Source organism: Pleurodeles waltl, chromosome 3_1 (genome assembly GCF_031143425.1).
Source record: "Pleurodeles waltl isolate 20211129_DDA chromosome 3_1, aPleWal1.hap1.20221129, whole genome shotgun sequence".
Lineage (NCBI taxonomy): Eukaryota > Metazoa > Chordata > Amphibia > Caudata > Salamandridae > Pleurodeles > Pleurodeles waltl.
In genome coordinates this window covers 728,431,375-728,458,604 of record NC_090440.1, presented here as the reverse complement: position 1 = coordinate 728,458,604, position 27,230 = coordinate 728,431,375, and the positions used below count along the sequence as shown (strand labels likewise).

The following is a 27,230-nucleotide window of genomic DNA, read 5'->3' as shown; positions in this document are numbered from 1 at the left end:
GCCCTGCTTAAAGTGTATGGGTCTTTCTACACTCTAAAGAGGGCGGATGGGACATGCACCGTGTTTTGGTGGCTGCCCCACATCTGCCAAACTCTGATTGAGGCCCTATATATTAAACAGCTAGGTATCACTGTGATGCCACTAAATGGTGGCGACATAATTCCTCTTCCTCTCTTTGATACCATCTCCCTTTTATGACCTGTTACTATATTTAAAACTAATTATTTTCTTCCTCTTCTTTCCTGTTCAACTTTTTCAGCCTTTGACCTTTAGTCAAAGCACAGATGCAGAGAGTTTACCTGATGCACTTAATTAACGATTTCTCAAAGGATTTCGCTTCAAACATACAACTGTTTTATAAGCATCTTTATATTTTTAAATAGTTGAAAGCACTTTACATGACTCTGCTTTATAGCCAACGTTATAATATTTATTCAGCTTTTTTATTTATGTATCTGATTAAATGTCAAAGAAGTGGGGTAGAGCTATCTTTGCCAGGAGTTGTTTGTGGATTCAGGTACGTTTGGGGTGCTGTGTGGTACTTAAGTCCCAATCCCCTACTGTTTACCTGTTTCTGTTCACCGAGCTAGTAATATTTTTATTGTGATTCAATATTTGAAATTTAGCTACTAAATGCATTTCCTGATCAGCTGTAAGCTCCCCACCCATGAATGGAAGCCTTACACCTAAATGCATGTAATGATGGTACATTTACAGCACAACAAATGTATCTTCATCAATGTCTGCTTTAGATTAAAATGATCTTTATAACCATTGCATGTGGGTTATGAGGCTTGATGTTGTATCAAGTCTTAGAGGACTAAGAGGGCCGTACTAATAAGTAACATTGAATTAGAGGTGTATTAAGTTTTAATTTGTCTGGCCGCACACTGCTTGCAGTTACTGGATGTAGTAGCTCTGATTGCACGGCAGTCACAATATTTGATATTTGATGCTTGGGGAAGGTTTGAAAAAAATAATATGAAATATAAAAACACTAGAAGATTTCGATATTTCTAATACATTGATTACTGAGCCACTTACTTCCCTGTAAAAAGGCTCTTTATATAGTTATCGTTCAACAAGAGGAAATAATGATACACTTTAATGTTTGAATCATCATTATTAGACTTTCTGTTAAGAGAAATTGCACGTTCATTTAGTGGGTTACGCCCTTAATCTAAGCCATAAAAGAGAATGTTATAGAAGAGCAAGGGAGCAAATAATGCTCAGAGTGTGGTTGATAAGAGTGGTACAGCTGGAAGAATTCTTGCAGTTGCACAGAGCTCATCATCTGTTTAGCAAGAGGTATCATTTTAAGAAAGAATGGACATTAAAAAGGATTTTTATTCATTACAATTTAAAATACCTTAATAGTGTCAAAGGTGTGATATGATTGTCCATGGAAGCAATGCAGAGTTACTTTATCGACAAATTTGTGCACATATTCTTTTCTAAGGTTATTTAGTCCTGCATCTGTCCTCATTAGCTGCTGTTTTCTATTTATTTTCATTCTCTTCCTAGTTTTCAGGTTTTTTCTACTTATCATTTCTTACTTTCTGGGAAATCTGTGTCATCATAAATTACAAATATGAGCTCCTTGGTAGGCTCTTCTTCTGCATTACTATAGGTAACGCTTTAATGTATGAGCTGGCATGTTTATTTTTTGGTTCTATTTAATTATTTGTTGTATTAATATTTTTCCTTGATTACTTATGTAATTTAGTTCTTTAATGCTAAGATTTAATGCTATGGTTTAATGGATTATATAGAAATATAGGGCCGGATGTATGAAAGCATTTTGCATTCGCAAACGGTGAGAATGCAAAATGCCAGTTCAGAATGTATGAAATACATTCTGAACGCAATTTTAAGGAATCGCTAAAATAGCGACCCTGTTTAGAGAGTTGCAAATTGCCACTCTCTAAATTAGAAATCACAAATAAGGATTCCTTATTTGCGATTTCTTAGCACATGTATGAAGCAATTCCTTAATGCCATTTGGGCATTTAGGAATCGCTAATTATCACCAAGTTGAACTTGGTGGTAACCATGTTCAAAATTTAAAAATGCATTTAAAATGCATTTTTAAATTGTACATGTAAAGCACACATGCCCTTTTGGCATGTGTGCACCTTACATGTCCCCAAAAAATTTTTTGGGGTGCAGCAGACGGAGCCTTAGCCCCCCAGCAACCTGGGGTTTTGCATTTCCAAAATTGCGATTTCTGATTCAGAAATCGCAATTTTGGAAATGCAAAATATTTGCAGATATGGGCCAACAGGCCCATTGCTGCGAATAGGGCCGGTATTGCAATTTGCGATTCGGTAATAGCATTTGCAATTTTTAAGAAATCGCTATTACCGAATCGCAAATGTGATACAAGGCACTTTGCGAGTCGGAAATAGCGATTTCTTAAAAATCGCTATTTCCGAATCGCAAAGGGCCGTGATGATACATCTGGCCCATGGATTCCAGAAACATGAACGGCTAGGTAATCTAGTTTAAAGTCAAAACAGTGGTAACATATTCTTCAATATTAATTTCTCTTCCTCAAGAATCCTATTGCTCAAAAGCTGAAAAACGAAAGTGACATGGGGTAGGTGAGGGTTTTCCTTATCTGAAGTTGCAAAGGAGTCATGATTATTTCGGCATTTAATTCTATTGATATGAACTTCAAGAATTCTTTAGCAATCTATACATAGCCAAGCTCTTTAAAAAGCTGTCACTGCTGTTCAGTAATATACCTACATTTAGTGTAGATTCAGGCACACACTGACTTGCAGTCACCTGGGTTGATAACGTTTTCCTGGGAGCAAGTTAGTCCAACCTGCCGTGGACACACTACCACATCAAGGATTCGCTACAGCCAGCTCCCCACAGACTCCCAACTTCTGCTGTGTGCCATGTCGCTGCCTTTGGCACTCTCCAACTATCTAACTCTCTCTGCCTCACAACCAATGCGTTTGTATTTTTTAACCCTTTGTAAAAGTCACAAATCGAATGAGCCACATTTTTTTAGTAGAGGGGTAGACCGATCCCAACTTAAAATTGTGCATCTCACATTGTTTTGATTTGCATATCCAGTTGTGTTCTCATGAAAATGTTATAGAGCAACATTTATTTTGTGTGTGTGTGTGTGTGTTAACACGTGATGTCCCCCAGAATGTTAGCCCATCTGTTTGGCTGACTTTAGAATTCTTTGCAGTTTACCCCTACTAACTAGTAAGTAGGGTAGTGCTCTCCCATAAACATCAATGAATTGGCATACTCTTGATTGGTATATTTACCTTGCCTAAAGTCCCCAGTACATGGTAGAAAGAGCACTCTGGTCATGGAAGATCAGTGCCAGTAATGGACTGTACCACCTTTTTTCCACCCACTACAGTGGCAGTGATAACATGGTTTCAGATGTACCATTGTAGCTGAACTGCAGCAGTATAGAAATTGCAATTAAACCTGATAAACTAAGATAAAGTAAGCCCTTTTGACAGTTCAAAACCTTCCTTTTAAATATTATTAAATCACCCTTATGTAGGCGTTGTAACCCACAAGTCTGGGTGAATTGTATTTAATTGTAGGTCGTGTAGAAATTGATTTTTAATGTTGTTCCAGTGACTAGCACCCAAAATATATTTTCACTGTAGGAATGCTGGATGGCCCATAGAGAAACCCTGGGACGCCATATTAAATATTAATTCTGGTATCTCAGTGAAGGGACCAGCTAAAGTAATAATCAAACAACCCTTTTTAATATTTATTAGAAACCCAACACAGTGATGAGGTTATATATATTTTTTTAACTATTAAGGAAAAGTAACTTTTATAAAGCTACCTATGAGATGCCCTCAGTAATGTAATCGAAAAGGTGATTGAACATGTCATGAGGGATGTAAAATGTCAGGCCATGTGCAATGAATGGTGGGGCGGAAATTATAATTAGGTTGTTGGACTATAATTGGCAAATTTAAGTGTTGTTTGCCTTTTAAATATAATTATAATTTTATGACTACCTTATATGAGTATGGTTCTTATAATGTGGTGACCCTTTGACAAAGCCAATAGGCTTGCCTTATACATTGATGTGGGAACCCATGACAAAACCAATATGCATGCTTTATTTCAAATGACATCCACTTACATTGTGATGTTGCACCTGGTTTAGGTGGGGGGGTATTGTGATTTTTGGGGGACATTCCCCACTAGGAGTCAAATGTATTTGAGAATCACATATTTCATGACAGCAAATTGAGACTGCTAGACCACAAAACCTCCCCTGAGTAGGTTTTGGACTGCAGTGATTCAGTAATATCAGAGAGTCAGGTGCTACTATGGGGTACTTGGTTCCCAGTAATGAGAGAATTGTGGACGTATTAGCTGTGCAGGCCTCATATACTGCACAACTAATAACCACATTTCTTACAACAGCTTTGATTCAGTCAGGATGACTTGAGGTCTGCCACACTGTTGTCATAAATAACAATGTTAGTGCTCTGTTCGTTTATCATAGCACTGTGGGAGGCTGCAGTAGAACACTAGAGAATCAACTGACAGGCTGCTGCTGCAGCAGTTGGAAGTACATGTTTCACTTAGTATGCCAGACTTTATTTGTGCATGGCTGAGGGGCAGAGGAAGATCGTGTGAACTTACAGAAAATATGTTCCAATTTTTATCTTTGAGAGCACTTTCCATAACCCTTTATGAGAAACTTATGAGAGAAGCCAGATTTCTCACAGACATGGTTCATCAAATCTCAGTGGAGGATAAACATTTTACACAGGGTAAAATCACCTCAGAATATGCCAGAGTTTCTTAAATTGGTATGGCAGCACCAAGAAGATGATTTATATTGTGACCAAATTGTGGTCAAAAACGTGCATTCAATAAAATGTGTTTCAATGGAGACCGTGTACCAGACTTGGCTGTGCATGAAGGAAATCCTCGGTGAGGGCACAGGAGCCGGAGTAGCTGCAAAACACGTGGTTCCCAGCAATGCAGTCTAGCGTGGGGAGGCAAGGACTTACCTCCACCAAACTTGGACTGAAGAGTCACTGGACTATGGGAGTCACAGAGTTGCTGAGTTCAAGGGACCTCGCTCGTCGTGCTGAGAGGAGACCCAGAGGACCGGTGATGCAGTTCTTTGGTGCCTGCGGTTGCAGGGGGAAGATTCCGTCGACCCACGGGAGATTTCTTCGGAGCTTCTAGTGCAGAGAGGAGGCAGACTACCCCCACAGCATGCACCACCAAGAAAACAGTCGAGAAGGCGGCAGGATCAGTGTTACAATGTCGCAGTAGTCGTCTTTGCTACTGTGTTGCAGTTTTGCAGGCTTCCAGCGCGGTCAGCAGTCGATTCCTTGGCAAAAGGTGAAGAGAGAGATGCAGAGGAACTCTGATGAGCTCTTGCATTCGTTATCTAAGGAATTCCCCAAAGCAGAGACCCTAAATAGCCAGAAAAGGAGGTTTGGCTACCTAGGAGAGAGGATAGGCTAGCAACACCTGAAGGAGCCTATCAGAAGGAGTCTCTTACGTCACCTGCTGGCCCTGGCCACTCAGAGCAGTCCAATGTGCCAGCAGCACCTCTGTTTCCAAGATGGCAGAGGTCTGGAGCACACTGGAGGAGCTCTGGGCACCTCCCAGGGGAGGTGCAGGTCAGGGGAGTGGTCACTCCCCTTTCCTTTGTCCAGTTTCGCGCCAGAGCAGGGCTGAGGGATCCCTGAACCGGTGTAGACTGGCTTATGCAGAGATGGGCACCATCTGTGCCCATCAAAGCATTTCCAGAGGCTGGGGGAGGCTACTCCTCCCCAGCCCTGACACCTTATTCCAAAGGGAGAGGGTGTAACACCCTCTCTCTGAGGAATTCCTTTGTTCTGCCTTCCTGGGCCAAGCCTGGCTGGACCCCAGGAGGGCAGAAACCTGTCTGAGGGGTTGGCAGCAGCAGCAGCTGCAGAGAAACCCCGGGAAAGGCAGTTTGGCAGTACCCGGGTCTGTGCTAGAGACCCGGGGAATCATGGGATTGTCTCCCCAATACCAGGATGGCATTGGTGGGGCAATTCCATGATCTTAGACATGTTACATGGCCATATTTGGAGTTACCATTGTGAAGCTACTCATAGGTAGTGACCTATATGTAGTGCACGCGTGTAATGGTGTCCCCGCACTCACAAAGTCCGGGGAATTGGCCCTGAACAATGTGGGGGCACCTTGGCTAGTGCCAGGGTGCCCACACACTAAGTAACTTAGCACCCAACCTTTACCAGGTAAAGGTTAGACATATAGGTGACTTCTAAGTTACTTAAGTGCAGTGTAAAATGGCTGTGAAATAACGTGGACGTTATTTCACTCAGGCTGCAGTGGCAGGCCTGTGTAAGAATTGTCTGAGCTCCCTATGGGTGGCAAAAGAAATGCTGCAGCCCATAGGGATCTCCTGGAACCCCAATACCCTGGGTACCTCAGTACCATATACTAGGGAATTATAAGGGTGTTCCAGTATGCCAATGTAAATTGGTAAAATTGGTCACTAGCCTGTTAGTGACAATTTGGAAAGAAATGAGAGAGCATAACCACTGAGGTTCTGATTAGCAGAGCCTCAGTGAGACAGTTAGTCATAACACAGGTAACACATACAGGGCACACTTATGAGCACTGGGGCCCTGGCTGGCAGAGTCCCAGTGACACATACAACTAAAACAACATATATACAGTGAAATATGGGGGTAACATGCCAGGCAAGATGGTACTTTCCTACAGGTAGAGACAGTATGCTGGCCAGAAGTGAGTTGCACACTGTGGTTGCCGAATCCACGAGTGGCTCGTTTATACCCGTGTGAAATTTTAAATATTATTCTTACTTCTGAAAAAGTAGTTCTCTTAACGCATAACCCCCACAACATTTCTCCCTTTATAAAAGAAAAAACGCCTTCCATTTTAATCTGTTGTTTTAATTACTACTTATTTTTATTGAGGAAGGGGGTGCCCTCCTGTTAGAAATGGGGTCTTTGGTTGACAGTCAGGTTACCCCCTGTTCAAGCAAGTACCCTTACTCTAGTCAGAGTAAAAGAGAATCACCCTCAGCTAAAGCCTACTTACCCCCTTGGGAGCTTGGCAGAGCAGTAGGCTTAACTTCAGAGTGCTTGGTGTAAAGTATTTGCACCAACTAACACTCAGTAACTTAATGAAAACACTACAAAATGACACAACACCAGTTTAGAAAAATAGGAAATATTTCTGTAAACAAAACAAGACCAAAACAACAAAAAACCACAATGCACAAGTCAAGTTATCAATAAAAATGCATAAAGAGTCTTTAAGTAGTTTTAAACACACACTAACGCTGTCAGCGTGAAAAAGTACCTTGGGCGCATCAAAAATAACCCAGCACGGGCGAGTGCGTTTCAAAAAGGGCTTGCGATGCATTGATTCAACTCACGAGCGGAACCGTGCGTCCTTTCTCCTTTCGCCGGGTCGGGCGCGTCGTTTCTTCTCTCCGCAGGAGAGCAATGCGTCGATCCGGTCAGCACTCTCAGTTCCGGGCAGGCCTTGCGTTGTTTTTCCGCGCACAGCGGTACTTGAGTCGGAAATCCAGCCGCACGATGATCCGAAAACCCTGCAGCGCAGATTGTGATCTGCAGCCTCTGTCAGCGATGCTGCGTGTGATTTCTCCTTCTCTGTGCATCAATTCTCCGGTCGCGTTTCCTGCGAGCGTCGTTTCTCAGCTGCGAGGCTGGCAGCATATCGTTTCTTCAGCTGCAGATCGGAGTTGCGTCGATCTTATCCCCACATAGCGCTCTGTGCATGGATTTCCTTGTCTTTAGGCTGCCAGCTTCTCCTTTCAGGGTCCCAGGAACTGGATGGCCACCACAGGGCAGAGTAGGAGTCTCTCCAGAGACTCCAGGTGCTGGCAGAGAGAAGTCTTTGCTGTCCCTGAGAATTCAAACAACAGGAGGCAAGCTCTAAATCAAGCCCTTGGAGATTTCTTCTCAAGATGGAAGGCACACAAAGTCCAGTCTTTGCCCTCTTACTCTGGCAGAAGCAGCAACTGCAGGGTAGCTCCACAAAGCAGATGGCTGATCAGGAAATGCAGACTACACCCCTGCTCCTTTTGTGTCACTGTCTAGTGTGAGGTGCAACCCGCCCAACTGTCAAACTGACCCAGACAGGGAATCCACAAACAAGCAGAGTCACAGAAATGGTATAAGCAAGAAAATGCTCACTTTCTAAAAGTGGCATTTTCAAACACACAATCTTAAAATCACCTTTACTAAAAGATGTATTTTTAATTTGTGAGCTCAGAGACCCCAAGCCCCACATGTCCATCCACTCCCAAAGGGAATCTACACTTTAATCAGATTTAAAGGTAGCCCCCATGTTAACCTATGAGGGGGACAGGCTTTGCAACAGTGAAAAACGAAATTTAGCAATATTTCACTGTCAGGACATATAAAACACATTACTATATGTCCTACCTTAACCATACACTGCACCCTGCCTTTGGGGCTACCTAGGGCCTGCCTTAGGGGTGTCTGACATGTAAGAAAATGGAAGGTCTAGGCCTGGCAAGTTGGTACACTTGACAAGTCGAACTTACAGTTAAGACTGCACATACAGACACTGCAGTGGCAGGTCACAGACATGATTACAGAGCTACTGATGTGGGTGGCACAGCCAGTGCTGCAGACCCACTAGTAGCATTTGATTTACAGGCCCTGGCACCTCCAGTGCACTTTACTAGGGACTTACTAGTAAATCAAATATGCCAATCATGGATAAGCCAATAAAATACACATTTTGTAAAGGAGCACTTGCACTTTAGCACTGGTTAGCAGTGGTAAAGTGCCCAGAGTAACAGAAACTGTAAAATCAGAGTCCAGCACACATCAACACCCTGGGGAACAGAGGCAAAACGTTAAGGGAGACCACACCAAGGATGAAAAGTCTAACACCTCCAATTTACTAGTCACTGAGAGTATATCACACTAGCTAGGAATATTTAAGTTCCTTTGTCTTTATTGTACAAGCTCTACATGGTTGCTGAACAACCACTGCAATTCCTATGCATAATAAAGGAATATTGTCCTAGCTCATGGCCACAAATACTCTGTAGTTATGTGTATTACATTTGAGAGCAATAAATTCCTTTTGACTTTCCAAGTGAAATATGCAAAGGAAGTCTTCAACAAATAAGTGGCTTGGCACCAAAAGAAGAGATGTTCACGTTTTTCTGGCTTCGGATCATTTGGAATGTTCTTATTTATTCTGGCAGCATATCTGTTTATGTTGTTCAGTCTAAGTATTGCAGAGGTTTTTAACCTTCAACCTTTGATTGCCAGCTTTTACTTCGCTACTAACTCAATTGTCATCCTTGACAGAGCCACCTCTTTCTTTAGGAGAAGCGTTTATACTTGTGTTTCCTGCTGGCCCCTCTCATATTACAAATGAAATAATCGCTGCCAAAGCTGACTTGGATTCTTGTCCCTCTTGCTTTCTTACTGTAGCCAGTGGATAATTGTACTACATATGTACAACTTATAGATTGGGCAGCATCTATCTTCCTTGAGGCAATGATGTTACTAAATCGATATCCATTGCATCTACCTGCAGCCATGTTGCAGCCAATAATACATCATCTAATACTTTTTTTACGCTAAAGTTTTCCACTATCAAGACCACTACTATTTCAACCTTACAATGCACTTATAAAGAAGGGTATTTTTTTTAACTCTACTCCATTTATTTGTATGCAAATTGCTGTAATCCTAGTCTTATTTTGGTATTAGACATTTAAATGATTTTAAATTATAACTAATTTCATATAACATTTGTAAAAATGAGGGCTGTAGCCAGTGGGTGTTTGGCAACCTGCTGATACCATGACTTTGCAGGTTAAAATTGTGACAGAATATTTTGATTATTTTGGGGTGTAGGTGATAAGGGACAAAGGGAGCTTCTGTAATAGATTTTTGGAGACACTACTGAACCACTTTAGAGCCAGGGTGTGGTATGTTGGAGGATGCCTTCGCTATCTCTGTTTAGAAGACCAGCGCTTCTAAAATGACTGAGCTGCCCCTCTTCCTACATGTACTGCAGCCTTTCTCTTTGTAGGTGCAGTAGATGTATTATTTCAGCTATGATTGATATCCTAAGGGCTTCATGGGTGGAGACAGAGTCCCCCTTGGATGCCCCTCTGGAGTTCCCGCTGGGGCTTGCTAGCACTTCTAGGTGTCTGGGGCGATTTGGTGATCCCCATGCATCCTAAAATATTTGTTAACTTGGTTTTTGTGATAGTGAAATGAGATATAGCTCAGGCAGCAATCCAAGGGTACCTTTGCAGGAGTAATGGGGCAGGAATCTAGTTAAGTGTATGGAGACAGGTAAGGTGATCTAGATGCTACCCAGGTAAATGTTATAAAGTATGGAGAAGCATAAAGACAGCAATCTGGTCTTCTACTAACCTAACTTATTGTTGGACAGTTCTTTATTACTTTATGGGGTGGTTGTGTATAGCAAGATGCCATCGAATTTCAGTTAGGGAAAACACTATCATTGTTAATTATGACATGATGACAAGAAGGTTATAACCTGAGGTTTTAAAGTTTGGTTTATTTTTATGTACTTTAAAGCAGAAAAACAATTAAAAAATGTTAATTAAACAAAATAATATCTTAACCCTTGTAGTTATATGTGTTGTTATTTAATGTACTTGTTTTAATAACCATACACACTTAAGTTTATATAATTTATTTACAGTTATGTTGATGCGGTGATCTAACTTTAAACTTTATTTTAATTTAATGTAAATACTTTTCATTGATTTGTAATAATGAATTAACAAACTTAGGGCCTCATTCTGACCCTGGCAGTCCTAAACCGCCAGGGCCGCGGGCAACGGAAGCACCGCCAACAGGCTGGCGGTGCTTCAGTGCCCATTCTGACCGCGGCGGTAAAGCTGCGGTCAGAAAAGGGGATCCGGCGGTTTCCCGCCGGAATACCCCTGGCAGGGCTGAACCTCCATGGCGGCGCTGCAAGCAGCGCCGCCATGGGGATTCCGACCCCCTTCCCGCCATCCTGTTTCTGGCGGTTTTTACCGCCAGGAACAGGATGGCGGGAACGGGTGTCGGGGGGCCCCCTAACATAGCAGAGCAGTGAAAATCGCGACGGGTGCAACTGCACCCGTCGCACCCCTGCAACACCGCCGGCTCCATTCGGAGCCAGCCTCTGTGTTGCAGGGCCTTTCCCGCTGGGCCGGCTGGCGCTCCTTTGGCGGGTGCCCGCCGGCCGAGTGGGAAAGCCAGAATGGCCTCCGCGAGCGGCCGAATGGCGGTGACCGCATGGCGGGCGGCGGCAGTCAGAATGACCGCCTTAATATTTTAAATAGGCAAATCTAATATTTCGGGGAAGGGAGCAATCCATTTTTTATTTACAATTGTATTTTTAAGCTTAATAACTGTTATTTTATTTGCTTTTATTGTATTTTTACTTTCCCTTCAATCTCAATGTAATTAAGTTACTTGCTTTGGCGATGTAGTATGTAGTGACCCAAGGTGAAATGGTCCCTTACAATTAGTGGTCAGGTGTTATAATGATGAGGATCTGGTTGTGGTGCAGTCACTGACTGTCAGAATAAAGGAGTGTCTGAAGAATCGTATCCATCATTGATAACTTTTTCAGCTACCACCTCGTCCTGGTAACAGTTGTCCCCCGGAGAGAGAAGTTAACTTTTATTTCTTTCATTTGTAGTATTTTTGATGTAAGAGCTTGTGGCATTAAGTGATGTAGAAAACCTAATGGAAATAAACTATTTGCACAATTTTCTACTTTAAATTATTAAAGCTTAATAAGCCTCAAACCACATAAAACTAGAGTGAAGTCCAAGAGATCATTATCTTCCCCGCCTTTGATTAAATGATCATGACCTCGTCCTGTTTGAAATATGTGCACCCTGAAGGTAATATCTGACTGTAGTGTTAGTTGTTCACAGTTCACCACTGCACTTTGGATTTTTTTCTGATCAAGTTCGCATTTTCAAAGGCGGAATTTACTTTATTCGACCTCGGATTTTGAGTCACTAGTTCATCACTTGATTCCTGTGACTTAGTACTACAAACACTGCACTATCTAACAAACGTTCCACTGGAAAGACCTTTCAGCCTGAAGGTGAAAGACATTCTTTCCACATAAGACATTCTCTTCCCACTCTCTGTAGTCACCACTGCCTCCCAGTGATGATGTTTGCAAGTCCTTATAGCCCATGATGTGTTTTATATTTCTGCCTTAATTTCTTCCCGGATATTTTAGCCTTTGCCTCTGTAAACTGCATTTTGCCATCCATCTGGGATACTGTACCCTGCTCCAAGGTCGCATCAAGATTTGGGAGCTAGCAGAGGAGGTTCAGAGTGGCCAGTGCTTTGGGAGCATCGCCAAACTGGCTCTCATGCTTACTTGCCCTTTTGTATTGTTCTCTGCGTTGAACTATCTATTGATGCCTTATTCAATGGATAAGTGGTGGTGTGGTGCTTAAATGACTTTGTGCTTGTATCTAGTGATTTAAGTGTAGACTCTATTTTATCCATGTCCTATCCCTCTTCTTTGAATCAGTTTCGAGTAGTACCTAGAACCCTTTGGTGGGGCACAGAACCCTGCCCTTTTTAAAACCGTACTGTTTGCTGAAGCCCACTTTTTAGTACTTTAATTTTACCTCCAAAACGAACATTTTTGTTTTCAGAAAGTTTGTTGTGAACCCTCAGAAATTGGATACCGTCCTTTCTTCTCCAAATCCATGCCACGTCATTGTTGCTGGTATTGTGAAGCACATGTAACTGAGGTGGCAATGACAGGGCATAAAGGGGAGCTTCTGGTGCTTCTCTTTGGAATGCAGTAACACACGGGGAAACAAACCAGGGTAGATAGGCCTTTACTATTCAATTTGTTCAGCTGTTTCTGTGCTAGTACTCTACCACATCTAAACCATGGTAACAGCTTTAAAAGGCTTGCCACTGTTTCCTTGTGTCCCTTCGCATTAGATTCCTCTCCCCCTCCCTTACCATTTATGCACCTCACTTAAATAATCTAGACAGAAGACATTTGCTGTAATTGATGTTCTTTTTTATGGATGTTCTATTTTAACTGTAAAACTAAGTGGCTTTTACTATAAAATCGTGAGTTAGCACCGACCTGCTTGGCGGTGGTGACTCGCTCCTCGTGCAGTTGACTGAGGGCCTGACAGCAGTCTGATTTCCTTGAGAGTTTTGACCCTGCATAAAGGGCGCACATTGTAATATGGGAGCGCCAGGTGCACTAAAGGGCTATGGAGTTTGAATCAACACCAGCCTTGCCCCCAAGGCCAGCTTTGTACAGTACCAATTGCAACGCACAAAACGGACATTGCAATTCGTCACAGCAAATTGCGGTTGCAACATTGTGATTCACAAGGGAGCAGAAATAGTGGTATATCACAGCTTCCCCATTCCCTTTGCTACCTAATGTGCCATCGATTAGAGAAAGTGCATGTGCTCCTGAAGTAGAAAATGATTAATACTTTCCAAAGAAGACAGTAACCCTTTGCAGGGTGAGCATCTCAGAGAATCGGGAAAGAGGCATTTCCCCCCCTCAGCAGCTACCTGTTTACCTACGCCCTTTACTTAGTGTGTCATTGTCACATTATGGCCCCTGTTCCTTCGAGGGACAGGTGGTGCAATGCCAGCACGAAAAGCCGATAGAGTGGTCTCAGCAAAAGGTAAGCCGCAGAGCTGCTCTAAGGCTACTTTACGTCAGACCCAAGTGTCCTGTGTAATCAACAAGGAAACCACTCGAGTCAGACTGACAGTGTCCTTTCCGGTTCCGAGAACTGAGGGAAGGTGACATGAAACAGTGCCAATAGATTTTGCAAGTATTACATTGGTAGGGGGGAAAAAGTTTGCCTTTAAAAAAAAAAAAAATATATATATATATATATATATATATTTTTTTTTTTATTTTTTTTTTATTTGTCAGATAGGCCCATGGTTACTGAGTCACCCGGAAGTGTAATACTGTTGTGAAGACCCTAAACCAGTGATGTATATCTTAGGTTTAAGTAGAATAAATCTATGAAAGGTTTTTAGAATAACCAAATGATTTTAAATTTAAGCTCCATTAAAAAAAAAAAAAAAAAAAAAATTCTGCGTAATGATTTGATTTGGATATGCTGAAAATCTGCTTAGAATTCATCCTTCCTGGACATACATTGGACTTCTCTGACCAATGATTACAGTATACACTATATATTTTGTCCGCTGTAATGCTATGTATGGAACTTGGGCATGCGTGCTTTCGATACTAATTGTTCAGACTGAAATGATTAGTGTATATGTGCCCTTATCCTGCCCTTGGTAGTGCATATAGGACTTATTTGAGCCATAATGTACAGTAATGCTTCCAGCACACATGCATTTTTCCAGTATCCTCTTGGCTTGAAATAATCCATAGAGAAGGGACACGCAGGGGAACACGGTTTAAACATTGCTCCACTGCCGGGAAATAAAGCTGTGGACCTTCTAACCAAGAAAATACGATTCTTAGCCTGTAGTTTAATCAATCAAACTGCCTACGGAAAAAATGTTAATTAGAGAAGAGAATTAAAAAAGCACAAGAACCCTGGGAAGATAAAGTGGCATAGAAAAGTTTCTTAAAAGCAATTGCGAGCTTTAATGGGGAGGTTAGGATTACAGATAACGTAATAAACCGGCGGTGAATTATGGCTTCCTGAAAGCCTAAACGAAACCTTACCTGAATAGAGAAAATTAACAATATTGATTGCATTTCGCCTTAGGTTTTCGAGACTGGGTTCCAAAGGAACTGCAGAGAGTGGGCTGCGTTGAGCTCTTAAACACAGTCCAGCGGCGAGTACGACCCAAGCTGCACGTCTTCGGTGGAATTCACGAAGGTAAGAAAAAAACATACCTGTTGCTTCACTGAATGAATGTACCGACTCAGCTATAAGACAGGCAATTGTATTTCCTCCAGGAATAGCATTGAAAGGCACTTTATTTCATTTGTAAGTCACAGTTCACTCTACTTTGCTCCTCTCCGTGTATACACAATGTTAAATACTACATCCGACCTCCACCACATGCCCCCCATTCTTTCTTTATACCACATACCATGAAAACATCCACACAACAGCAGCTAATCACACATCTGAGTACAATATCTAACCACACCGTGCATCTGCACTCCTTACCGCTCCTCTATAAAATGCTCCGCGCCTCACGATGTCACACTATACGACCTCAAACCTTCAACACAGTACTGCTCCACTTAACACCCTGCATCCATTTACCTCATCAAACTGCGACATTAACTGCTTTATCACGCAACACCATGCCATACAATACACCACTCTCATCACAGCCAACAAAAAACAGAGCTCACCATAACTGTATATATCAACTCTTGATTTGCTTCCACAAGGTGTCTGTGTGCGATGCAGCAAGTGCCAGACTGGGGACCAAATCAGCCCTGGCTAAAATGTTCTCACCAATCCCTTCTTAAAGATGCCCTCAGTACAAAGTGGTAGAATGGCCAACCCAACCCAGCCCTGACAATAAAACAGTACGCTAGATTACATTGCACAGACTTTTAAGGGAACATAACACTGTTGGGCCCAGACAACACTTGGGTTGGGCTGATGCTTAAGCAAGGACAGGAGGTATCTTCGATGATGCTTGATTTGGTGTTATGCTTGGAGCCAAGTGGCGTTTGTGCCAAGGTGACAGGCTGGGAAGATACAAAGGCAAGGGAGACTGACAAGTTGGCACTGGATCTTAGTTTGGGGCAGAGGAGAATTGAACCAGCGAGATTCTTTGGGTGGCCAGTAAAAAAGGCATCCCATAACCTTTGGGGGGGAAATGATGATAAAAGTGGAAGGAAACAATGCAATGACACGAGCATCTGGATGTGATACATAAGAAACCGATACGTCCTATTAAATAAGGATAGCAGTGAAGTTTAGGTTAAAACAAGTACCTGTGGGGGAATAGGTGGTGTTAGGGATGTCTCAAAACAATTATAAATAGAGGATAAAGTTAGCATAAAAAGAGAGATTAACAATGGATTCAAATGTTGTTATTAACCCCATCTTAATATAATTGAAAATATAGGAACCCGATATTAATTACCCCTTGAATATTCTACGAAGATGAATCCCTCAGTAATGGTCGAAATGTTATCACATGGAACCGTCTAGATGAGAACATCCACAATTGCCGACCAGAGCAATTTGTGAACATGTGTAGTGGTCAGAGATACAAACTACCTGAAGCCAAGGGCCATTTTTAAGGCAAAGTAGGGCAGCCATGATGGTGGTCTTGTTTACATAAAGCAGGGAAGATAAGGGGCAAGGAAAGAAGAGTTTGCAGGACAAGGCACATGATGTTTTGGTAGAAGGTACCAATAAAACAGATGCAGGTGAAACTGCAACATGAAGTCGTAGTATTCGCTATTGCACCGAGACCAAGATGCGCTTGACCCTCCATTGTACAGAAACACACATAGATCAACTAGTCCAGATATTCAAACCACCAAGTTCCCCTGGGCTACAGCTCATCACAGTCGCATAGTAGCACCTGCTCATGCTTCTACAGTGTCTCAGTAGCCAGTTGCCACTCTTAGAGAAACCATATATTCTTAATCAAGTTCCACCAAATTTTTTATCATCGAAATAAATACTGTAACAGCTTACCTGGGGACACAGAAAACCAAAGACAAGGAGCAGGAATGGAAAAGATCCTGAAATGATCCTGTCAGTATCGTGGGAGACCTTTAGGCAATTGCCAGTGCCTTGTCTCTTTCTTTACATTGAGTGTGATCAGCAGGAACACCCTTTAGTGCACTTTGCGATTTTGACTCCATCAGCTTCCTTTATTATTGATGATGATCCCAGCACTCTGTAGGGAATCGAAACGTCAACAGCAGAGGTTATTGGCCAACCACTGTTTCAGTGTAACCTGTGGGCAATTTTAATTCAGTGTTCTGACATGGTGGTTTTGCTGGGCTACTTTTTTCCACGTTCTATTTATATACACAGGTTTTTACAACACTGTTTGAACTTTACTGTGTGATCACTGGAACATGTTGCATCATAACCTTTGCTTACTAAACTGTGATTTTCTCCATAATAGGTAAAATAATTTTCTCTGATTTTGTTTTTGCCGAATTTCATTGATTTGTTCTCATATCTAGGCTAATATATTAAGCCCACTACCTATGTATGAATTGTTTTTTAATTCTACCATTTGAAGCATTTTTGTGGTTTCCTGCTTGGCTGTCTGTGACAGAAACAATGTAAATTGTAGCTGCCGTTGGCAAAGGTGTTGCACTGAGAACCATGTTAGGGGAAAAGAAAACCATCACAGGGGGAAGGGTTAACATAACCTGGAGCCCCTCACCCCCAAACAAGACCCATGTGGGACCCTCCTCAATGGAACTATGCTAAAAATCATCGTAAGTATTTGTTGGCAAAGTGGAGCAATAGGGAACTAACTACTTTCCAAATACAGCCAACCATGGAGATTGGACATATGGCTTGGCTAGTAAACAGGTCCTGTGCCTAACTATGCAGCATACAGCTGAAAGCCGTGCATATAGAGGGCATAGTGCACGGCCTGGGTGCCCTGTATCCTACCCATGCTGGGCATAGTTATAGGTCCTCTGGTTTGCTGTCTGGAGAGCATAGTGTGCAGGGCTTGTCCTGAAGCCTGGCTCTGTTCTCAACTCCTGCTGGTCATGTCTGAAGGCCATGCACAGTGGATGTTGGCTGACCTTGGGCACAACCCTGCTGTGCACGTCCTAGGGCTATGTACAGTAGTGTTGGCCGCCTGAGTAGGTTTAGGCGTAGGGAACTCTTGGATGTGCTCTATAAACAAAAACAAAGTACACAGAAAAATGGAAATGTTAAATTGAAGTTATATAGTATGGTTAAAACACCTTTACCTATGTTTAAGAAAACCTAGGAAATTTACATACATAACATAAAATGCAGTTATGCTTATGATATAAACTGAGAAACACTGAAATTCAGTTATAGTTTGAAGCGGAGCTCATGACTCTCACAGCAGTCATGCAAACCATAACTCGCATACTAAATGCAATGCTTATGACCTAACAATAATATATATATATATATATATATATATATATATATATATATATATATATATATATATATATATATATATACATATGTATGTATATATATATATATAAATACATTACACCTAAAAGCAAAATGTAACTAAGCAACAACATTTAGTTGAAACCAGTTAATGATGTAATATTTATAGCCCTCTCTGTCAAAGTGGTAAGGGTATATAGCTTTATTCAACAAGGGATTGAAGGGATTGTCTTCATTGTGACAGAACTCACTCAAACTTTCCTAAGTTGAAAATGAAATAACTTACGCTCTGCTTCTTCTAAGGTGTAGGTAAACAGAAAACTCTGGGACAACAATCTGAAATTCTTTATATGCTACAGAAATCCCAAACTTGTCAATGAGCGCAGGAGTGGATGTCAAGTAGTAAAGTGAAGCAATATGCAAGTCGAGGCCAAAGCAAAATGCTGCGAAAGTGAAATCTGATCAGTCAGTGACAACACACTATGGGCCTCATTAAGAACCTGGCCGTCTAACAACCACCAGGTTTGTGGTGCTGGTCGGACCAAGCGCCACATTACCGCTGCGGTCGGACCATCAGCACCTTCAGATTTTGTCGTCTTGGCGGTGCTGGGGATTACAACTTCATTCTCCGCCAGCGATTTCATGGCGGTAGCACTGCCATGAAAAGGCTGGCGGAGAACGGGAGCAGGGGCCCCCCTGCCTAGCACCTTCTCAATGTTCACTGTCTGCTGGTGCACCCTGCGTACTACAGCATTGCCGCTGGCTCAATTACGAGCCAGAGACAATGCTATAGGCTGTTTACCGCTGGGCCAGTGGGTGAAAACTGTGCTTTCCACCCGCTGACCCAGTGGGAAACTTGTAATGGGCCCGGCGGGGAGGCAGCCACTGGTGGCAACCTCCCCATCGGGATTTCGGCAGATGGGCTTTTCGGTCTGCTGAAATCATAATGACCCCCTATGTGTCCAGGGCCACTGGAATTATCTCCGGATCTAGTCTGATGCCTGGGGGAAAATTCTAAGGTAAGGAATCTGCAACTAGAATATGTCTCTACCAGATATTTCGTTACCGAAGGAAAGTAACTTGTACGATAAGGTGTTGGTAGTGCCAACAAGAAGCTAGGTGTCTTTGGCTTCTGCATTTCAGTCCAGTTCTCAGTCAGTGCACCCACAGTTTTTTTCCGCATAATTATGTATTTGCCACGTAATCCATCAGGTGCTGCATAATTTGCAGAGTTTAAGAAAAAATAACTCTAGCGTTAACAGGTCAAAGGTTACTAAAAATGTGTTTGCATGCAGCGGAAGTCCCCTTGCAAAGGTTAACTGGTCATCGTTCAGTTGCCTATATCTGTATATGGTTATGAACTAATATTAATGAGATGAACTATTTGCCCAGACTGTAATACCAAGGGTAAAAATTCCAAAATAATGAAGTAATACTTTAAAAAATGTGCCAAGTCTTTTATTGTCGCATAGTTTACTCAATCATGCTGCATAATTTGGTGCTCCCCTGAAGCATAATTCCTATGGCGCAGTTGGCAAATGAGCCCCAACACCGGCCTGCATATCAATACCCCCAACGATCATATATTTAAGGTCTAGGTTTTTGGTGTGACTCCACCTTTCAAAGGCCACTTGCCCCATTAAAGCACCATCTGTAGCTGATTACTGAAAAAACAATAGAGAGGATAACCTGTAAGGTAATTATACTGAGACCAGTGGTTTGTGGCCCATCCGCACAAAGAGCCCTTCTCACTACCATATGCTGAGACCTAAAACATGGCACGTGTTTCTGTCTTAAATGTATTGACAGTATTTGAATGGAAACTATTTTTTGGCGAGGTGAAGTGGATTTGAGCATTTGGTACAACGGAAAACATGTTTTGTGGAATGTAGAGCAGTTGAAATTAGAGTTCTACTGATAAAACTGTAAAAGCCTGAGAGTGTATTTGAGAGATGTAGGATGAATAAGCAGCAGATTGAAAGCCTCCATTATAATGCAGAATCTTAATTGGTAAAACACAGCTGAGACAATGTAACACTTTGCAGTAATTGCACAATATGCAAATGCAGTTTTCAGGAAAATGAATTCAAACAAAGGAGCCAACAGACTGTGAATAAGAAATATTGCTGCAGTTTTCAGTTTTAACATGTTATGGAATTCACATTTTGTAATGCAAAAAAAATACATACTGGAAGTTTCTTGCTCACTGCAAACCTGGCCAATAATATACACCATAAGTCACCTGTTGGGCATCTTAATTACAGAACAGTAAATGTGTATGTTTACTCTCTTGAGGCTAGGTGTGCTAATCACAGGTGCATGCACAAACATATATGGGTGTGTACATGCATGCATGCACAAATACAGTTGCATGCTCCGTTGTTATATGCAGGGGTGTTGGCAGGGACATAGTAATGCAAATGGCTCATTTATTATGCAGAAATGTACTACCTTGAGCTAAATGCTGTTATCCCAAAGTACTTGGGATTTTGTATTATCAACCCCTGTCTATCCTGAAATTCCTCACCCCTAAATGTTTCAGAAAAACTGAGCCTGTGCATCATGAATTTTGGTCCATTTGTTTCATAGCAAATGACTGCGTAGTTTATTTTGATATTTTGTGTATGTGTTCCTGGAGCACCTGTAAAGTGGGTGAAATTATACAATTAAGTACATTATAAACAATAAAATTAAGCTTTTTATGGGATCTTTAGCTAGTCATCTTTAGTATGACCTTCACCACTCTGCCATTTTCTTCTGCTACCAATGAAAGTACTTGTGCATACTCATGAATGGTACCTTTCTCAGTGCCCAAACAGCCTTACCTTTCTTTCTATGCTATTTGAATTTATACACATCAGGACTTCATGGTTACCTGTTCTTTGTAAATTTGTGACTCTGTGCCCAACTGCTGCCTGACCTGCTGGGGAGGGGGACACATCACCCAGAAGGCTCTGTTCCACGAGGAGGAGGGAGGCCAGCTTCATTACATATGGCCTTTTTTATACCTCGACGTGGGACATGCTGTGTGACTGTGCCCAACTGCTGCCTGACCTGCTAAGTATGACTACATTCCCCAGCAGGCACTGTTCCATGAAGAGGAGGAGGGGGCCAGCGCCATTTTAAAACTCGTTCTTTCTACAGTGGCAAGTGAGGCATGCAGGGTGCGGGAGGGCATGTGCCCGTGTGAAGACTGGGCCATGACCGGGCCCGTTACTGCCCGGAGGAGACTGAGCTGGGCCACCACCTCTTTTGCCTGTCAGTTAAGGTACTGTAAAGGATATTTTTGTGGCACTTCACTTTTTCTGCTTTGATCCACCTTCTCTTAGTGCGCGGGGAGGATTGTCTTTTTCTGACCCTCTGAATAGCATGGGACGCAAAGGGGCACGAACCCGAAGCCCATGCCGGACACCACCTTTGATGTATTTTTACAGAGAGTTGTGAGAGTTATTAGGGAAATCAAACTTGCTGAATGCCGCCTCTCTTTGTCATCTACATTAGGCTCTGATCCTAAGCCCTCTTGCATTCCCCCTGAGCCAGGCACACCAGTGGTCCACCACTTCTGACACTTCTACTAGCACGGTGAATCTGGACTCTGTTATGCTTGCTGTGCCTGATGATCATCCAGTGTTTCCAAATTTCTCATTTGTCCTATCAATGTGAGCAAGCCCAAAAAACCCAAGGGGAAAAAGAAAAGAGTGGAAAGGGAGGCTGCGTCTATGCACCCCTGCCCGGGCCCTTAGTTTGTCAACCTAGTCCTGCTTAGGGCTTCTAATTCTGTTGCTAGCCACCACTTGACCAGTCATGATGGGTATACCACCATTGATCTGGCTGAGACACCAGTCATGATGGGTATACCATCATTGATCTGGCTAAGACGCCATTCATGAAAGTTGTGACCTCTCTCATGATTGCATTGGAACATATTTTAGAGCGCTGGGCCAAGCTGGAACTTGCATTAAGTGAGCTGAGGGGATGCTCTTCTGGTATCATCACATGCTAAGCCATTGCTTATGAATGGGCCTCCCTGCTATGCTCTCCATCCACAGCCCCCAGCTCTTGCAGCTTCAGCTACCGCTTCTCCGGGGAGGACTGTGGGCCCTAATTAGGGTGGAGGGGGCACTGGAACTGGGTTGTGCCCACAGGTTTGTCATGTGGGGGCACGCTGCAATGTGATTCAGGAGGTTTGGGAAATACCACAGCTGAGTATGCTCTGCAACCCTCACCACCCATGGCTCTGCAGCTTCACCTTCTGCCCCAGGCATCCCAGTTTGCTGTCATTCTGAGGAATGTTCCTCCACTAGCCCCTAACTCCTGTTAAGACTATGATCAGCTGTTCAACAAGGTGGTCCACGGGGTCAACAGTAGATTGGGTGGGCTATCTTTGCTACATAAGCAGATCAGTTTTGTTTGTAGAGTCCCATGGGTTGGTCATGCCCAAGCCCAATAACTCAGGCTGTATTGTTATCAACTTTAAGGTCGGGGCAAGGTCAAGGCCGTCCTGATGAAATTAAGGTTTGCTGTTTCATCTTCCTCAGCCATTGAACCACTTGCACACAGATATTTTTACACACCCCAAGTCATTTTGTCTGATTTTCTACTGTCCAGGTTCTTCGTGCCTACTTTCAACGTATTTGCTCCCATCACGGGGCTGGACCAAATGGACTCGCAGAGGTTAGGAATTCTGCTGTTTATAGCACCTTGCAGGAGCAGTCTGGGCCTGTGACTATAGCTGTTTGGCACACTTCATTGGCGGATAATGGAGTTGTGTGCCCTGACTTGGATCCTATGACTGTCCCAGTTGCTGGTCTCGATTCTAGTTTGGCCCTGGTAATCATCTGCTCTCAGCCACTGGCGGTAGCCTCAGGGAATGTTGCTGGCCTGGCTAGCAAGTAGGGGACCCCTGATTGGCACAGGCTGTTTGATTGTTACACAGTGATTTGTCTTCAAGAAACGTGTCTTACTGACCCTGCCTTTGTGGATGGCTATGCAACTTACTTTACACCTGCCATCCCAAGCACTGCAGGCAGGGCTAACAGTGGTCTTATTACCTTTGTGTCTCCGACTTTCCCTGCCGAGGTGGCATCGACAAGTTGTGCTTCTGCTGCACACTGTCAGCTTATTTTACTGCATTGTGCTGATACCTCACTTACTGATTAATGTTCATAATATGTTTGATACATCCAAGGCTGACCTGGCCAGTAAGTTGTCATGTATATTGATAACCGTTAGCAATATTCAGGGAAGCGATGTGCTGGTACTCTTGGGGGATTTTAACCTGTGTCTTTGCAAGGACTCGACAGGTAATGTTCGCAGGATGATGGATGCCGAGGGGATACCCTCTCCCATTTCGATCATTGCCTTCTTGGGGGTGAGTTTAATTTGCTATTGGTTAAGTACTATCTAATTTTTTTCTCATGACTCCCTCACCTCAGTACCGGTGAACACTCCCACCTGTATTGGAAAGGCAGGCCCAGCCATATTGATTTTATTCTGTTTTCCCAGGCACTGAGGGATTGGGTGTCCCGCGACTGTCGGGTTGACTCTCCTCTTTGCGACCAAAGAATCCTATCTCTTTCCATTGCTGTCTCTCTTCACCATTAAGCCTACTGTGAGTAAAACTGGCCACCTTTCATTTTCCCAGAATAGAGGGGTGTCTTAGAGCTGATTTAAGATAGATGCTGACTCCTTTTTAAATAATCGGATGACCTCCTCTCTACCTGATTTCCTGAGGTGTCTTACTGTTGATCATAATTTGGGGGAGGGCAGGACCTTCTCAATAGTTTTGACAGGATATGTCATTTGACCCATGAGCTCCTTCTGGTCCCAACTAAAAAAGGGGTCAGGAAGTGTGCTGAGAGGTTTGATACCAATTGCACCAAGGCTCACACTCAGTTATTGGTGACACTGAAGCAATTGCCCGGGGATGGGGACCTGAGTGAGATTTTATGGGCGGTGGCCAGCTCCCCGGGGGATCTATTCAAGTCAATTATTACACTGTTGACCCCTATTTTGACTTATGTCATGAAGGCTGTCCTAACTGTAGGTCCCCCAAAGACATGGACACATGCTGTCATCGTACCTATTTTTACGAAGGGCTCAAGAGGTGACCCTCAGTGCTATCACCCCATTTCCTTAATTAATTCCACAGCAAAAATCATGGGACTCATTCTGCTGGAACATCTACAGACTTGGGCCAGTGAAAACAATGTCTTCTCTGACCTCCAGTTCGGCTTGAGACCTTGACTTGGAATGGTTGAACAGTCTCTTAACTTGTATCTCATAATCAGTAAGTACACTGTGGCCTAGAAGGGTAAGCAGTACCTGGCCTTCATGGACTTGAGCTCTGCTTTTGACTCTGTCAACAGGGCCAAGTTGTGAAAATTCTGTCTGACATGGGGGTTGACTAGTACGTCCTTAATTTCTTCAGGGAACTTCACCATGAAGTTTGTCAGCATGAAGGGGCGTTCAGCGGGGGGAAATAACTGCCTTTGATTTGACAAAGGTGTGTGCCAGTCCTGGGTCCTGGCCCCCTTCTTTTTTTCCTTAAATATTAATAGCTTGGAGGCAGATCTTAGTGCAGACTGTCCCTGTGTTGGGAACAGTAGCCTCCCTACTAGTTAATGCTGATGACTCTGTCCTCAATGCCAGGACTTCCATTGGCATACAGCGTCTTCTGGATAATCTCTGTAGGTTTATGTAGGGACTGGATTTGAAGGTAAATCAGGCCAAGACAAATGTCATGGTCTTTGGTGCCAGGAAAAGTGATAATGTTGCCTTGACAGTTAATGGTAAGACAGTCAGCTTTGTCCTTACATTTTCTTATCTCGGCATTCTCTTTGACAGAGGCCTCACAAGGGGTGCTCTAAAAACTTGCAGAGCTGCTGCCTTTTCTAAGGCTGTGGAGGCAGTTTTTAGGGTCAAGCCTGCATTGCATGCGCATGCGTATCGCTAGCGAGACGCTTTAGGAATTAGAAAAGGGCTCGGAGCCCCGTCCACGTCACGTCAGTGTCTTTCATTCGTCCGTGGGCTTGCCGGTTAAAACCTGCTTGCTTTCATTAGTGGAAGGCACACACACGTCATGCCTTTTCCAGTGGTTAGCCCTCCTCGAGCACAGTGACCAAGTACAGAAAACATGCAAGGCTCGCTGTTTCCCGTCAGGTTTGTGGACTACTTTTTCTCTATTTTCGCAGTGCGATCTCGCTTGGCAGAAGTCGAGCGCTTTGCATAATATCGACCCTGCTAAACAGTTAATTGCACTTTTGCCGGTTATGTACATAATTGCACTTTTGCCAATAGGTTTCATTACGAGTGAACTGTAGCAGCGCAATCACATTGTTTTTTTCTTTTAACGTGGCAAGAAAAATCAGGTTGGGAGTTTACTACTGGTAATAGCTGTAACTCGGAGAAATGCGAGAAGGAAAAGAAGCGTTGCGCCTCTGGCCCCATCTGTGTGTCTGATGGCTGCATTTACAATAGTTCAAAAACATGTTTTAGTAGCGCCTTACAAGGGTAGATATTCTAGCATATTTTAAATGTAATTCCACAACCGGAGCGCTGCATCACAACCACGTGTGCTTCTGTGCTATTCCCTTGTTTATTAGCGCCCAAAAGCCTGCCATTAATAGCGCCTTGTGGCAGTTGGTCAGTTTCTTTCATGGAATCTTGAAAGTGTAATTTAGTAAAGCGGGGTGTGCATCCTTTCAGTGGGCGCTGCATGTCAAATAACCAATCCTTTCTAAACCATGCATTGTTTGTTTCATAACGAAGAGGGCGTCTTGCCATCCAATATCACATAATTAAATCGATTTTAACGATCTTTGATAGAGGAATTTCCCCTAAAACATCCAGCTCTCAAAATTGGGAGTGGCTCGTTTTTACATTTTCTTGGTTCATTTTTGTTCATAAATTGTGTATCTTTATAAATTGTAGATATCTTAGTTTTGATGTTATCTGTGTGATCATTTGCTTTTGGTTCCTAAGATACTAATATAACCATGAACTCCCCTTGGCTTCCGGTGTGCAGTATTTTGGTTCTTTATTTGTGGTGTTTGCCTCGGTGCGGGGGTGGTCCTGTTGGGAGGGGGTGAGGGGGCTTGTACAGTCCTCTTCTCTCACCCGTGGGAGTGAGGCCCAGAGCTCAGTAACGCAAGCTCAGAGATCCGGGTAGCCTAACAGTGGGAAGAAAAGACATCTTTAAAGCGCAGGGATTCGGGGACCCCGTCAGGGGTGTTCGGGCGCTGAAGGGAACCCAAGGCTGCTGTGTAGGAATGTACAAAAGTGCAATTGTGTGAACACATTAAATCCAGGACTGTTGGCTTTGCAAGGTTTGTTTCTGATGCTACATTGAAAATAAATCTCAGCCTTTCGACTTCTGTCCTCACTTAACCCGGTTCCAGCAGGATACCCAGAGCGAAGGGCGGACAGGCAGCAGCCCGTGCACTGGTGATGAGATGCTGACGTGGTTCATCCTTCTTGCCAAGATGGACCTCCTACAGGGATCCTCTATTACAGGTGCTTGGATACCCAAGGATGTGTCCACCAAGTGCACAGCACTGAGACTCAAACAGCTCGAAGACCTTCCAATGTGAGCACTTCTCACCAGGGGTACCACACTGGGTGCAGGAACAATGGCTCTGTTTGAATGGGGAGAAGAGGGTCCTGTAGGCCCCTCTCCATAGCCTGCCCTGAATCACTGGATGCTCCTCCATTGCAAACAGTAAAGCAGATTCAATCAGAGGGAGCATTGTCAACAATAGGCTTTCCTTCCTGCTATAGACAAGCATTGGCAATGCTAACAGGTCTCACTTATACAAAATCTAAAAATCTGTTGGTTTGTCAATGTTTTTAAACATGTTGGATAGGTCTAAAAAGCATGCAGCTGCACAGCATGGCTTAAAGTACACCCCCCAAAAAAAAGTACGATTCCACCAGCGTTGACCTTGTCAGAACGCTTTTTAGGGTCAAGCGCAAAGCCCTCTGTTCCTGGGGGAATCTCTTTATGGGCTTGTAACCACGCCCATGTCACTCCCATCAGTTTGGTTGGTTTGTGGGCTTGCTTTTCAAAATTTGTTTGCTTTCATTA

General features: G+C 43.2%; 1 protein-coding gene across 3 annotated transcripts in view; it reads left to right on the top strand.

Annotated features, from left to right (window-relative positions):
* MPPED2 (metallophosphoesterase domain containing 2) overlaps positions 1–27,230 on the top strand; it is a 602,895-nt gene that overhangs the window by 565,935 nt on the left and 9,730 nt on the right. For all 3 annotated transcript variants that reach the window (XM_069223473.1, XM_069223474.1, XM_069223475.1), the window contains exon 6: positions 14,804–14,917. In XM_069223473.1, coding sequence (XP_069079574.1) covers positions 14,804–14,917 — 114 coding nt within the window. The remainder of the gene's footprint in view (positions 1–14,803; positions 14,918–27,230) is intronic.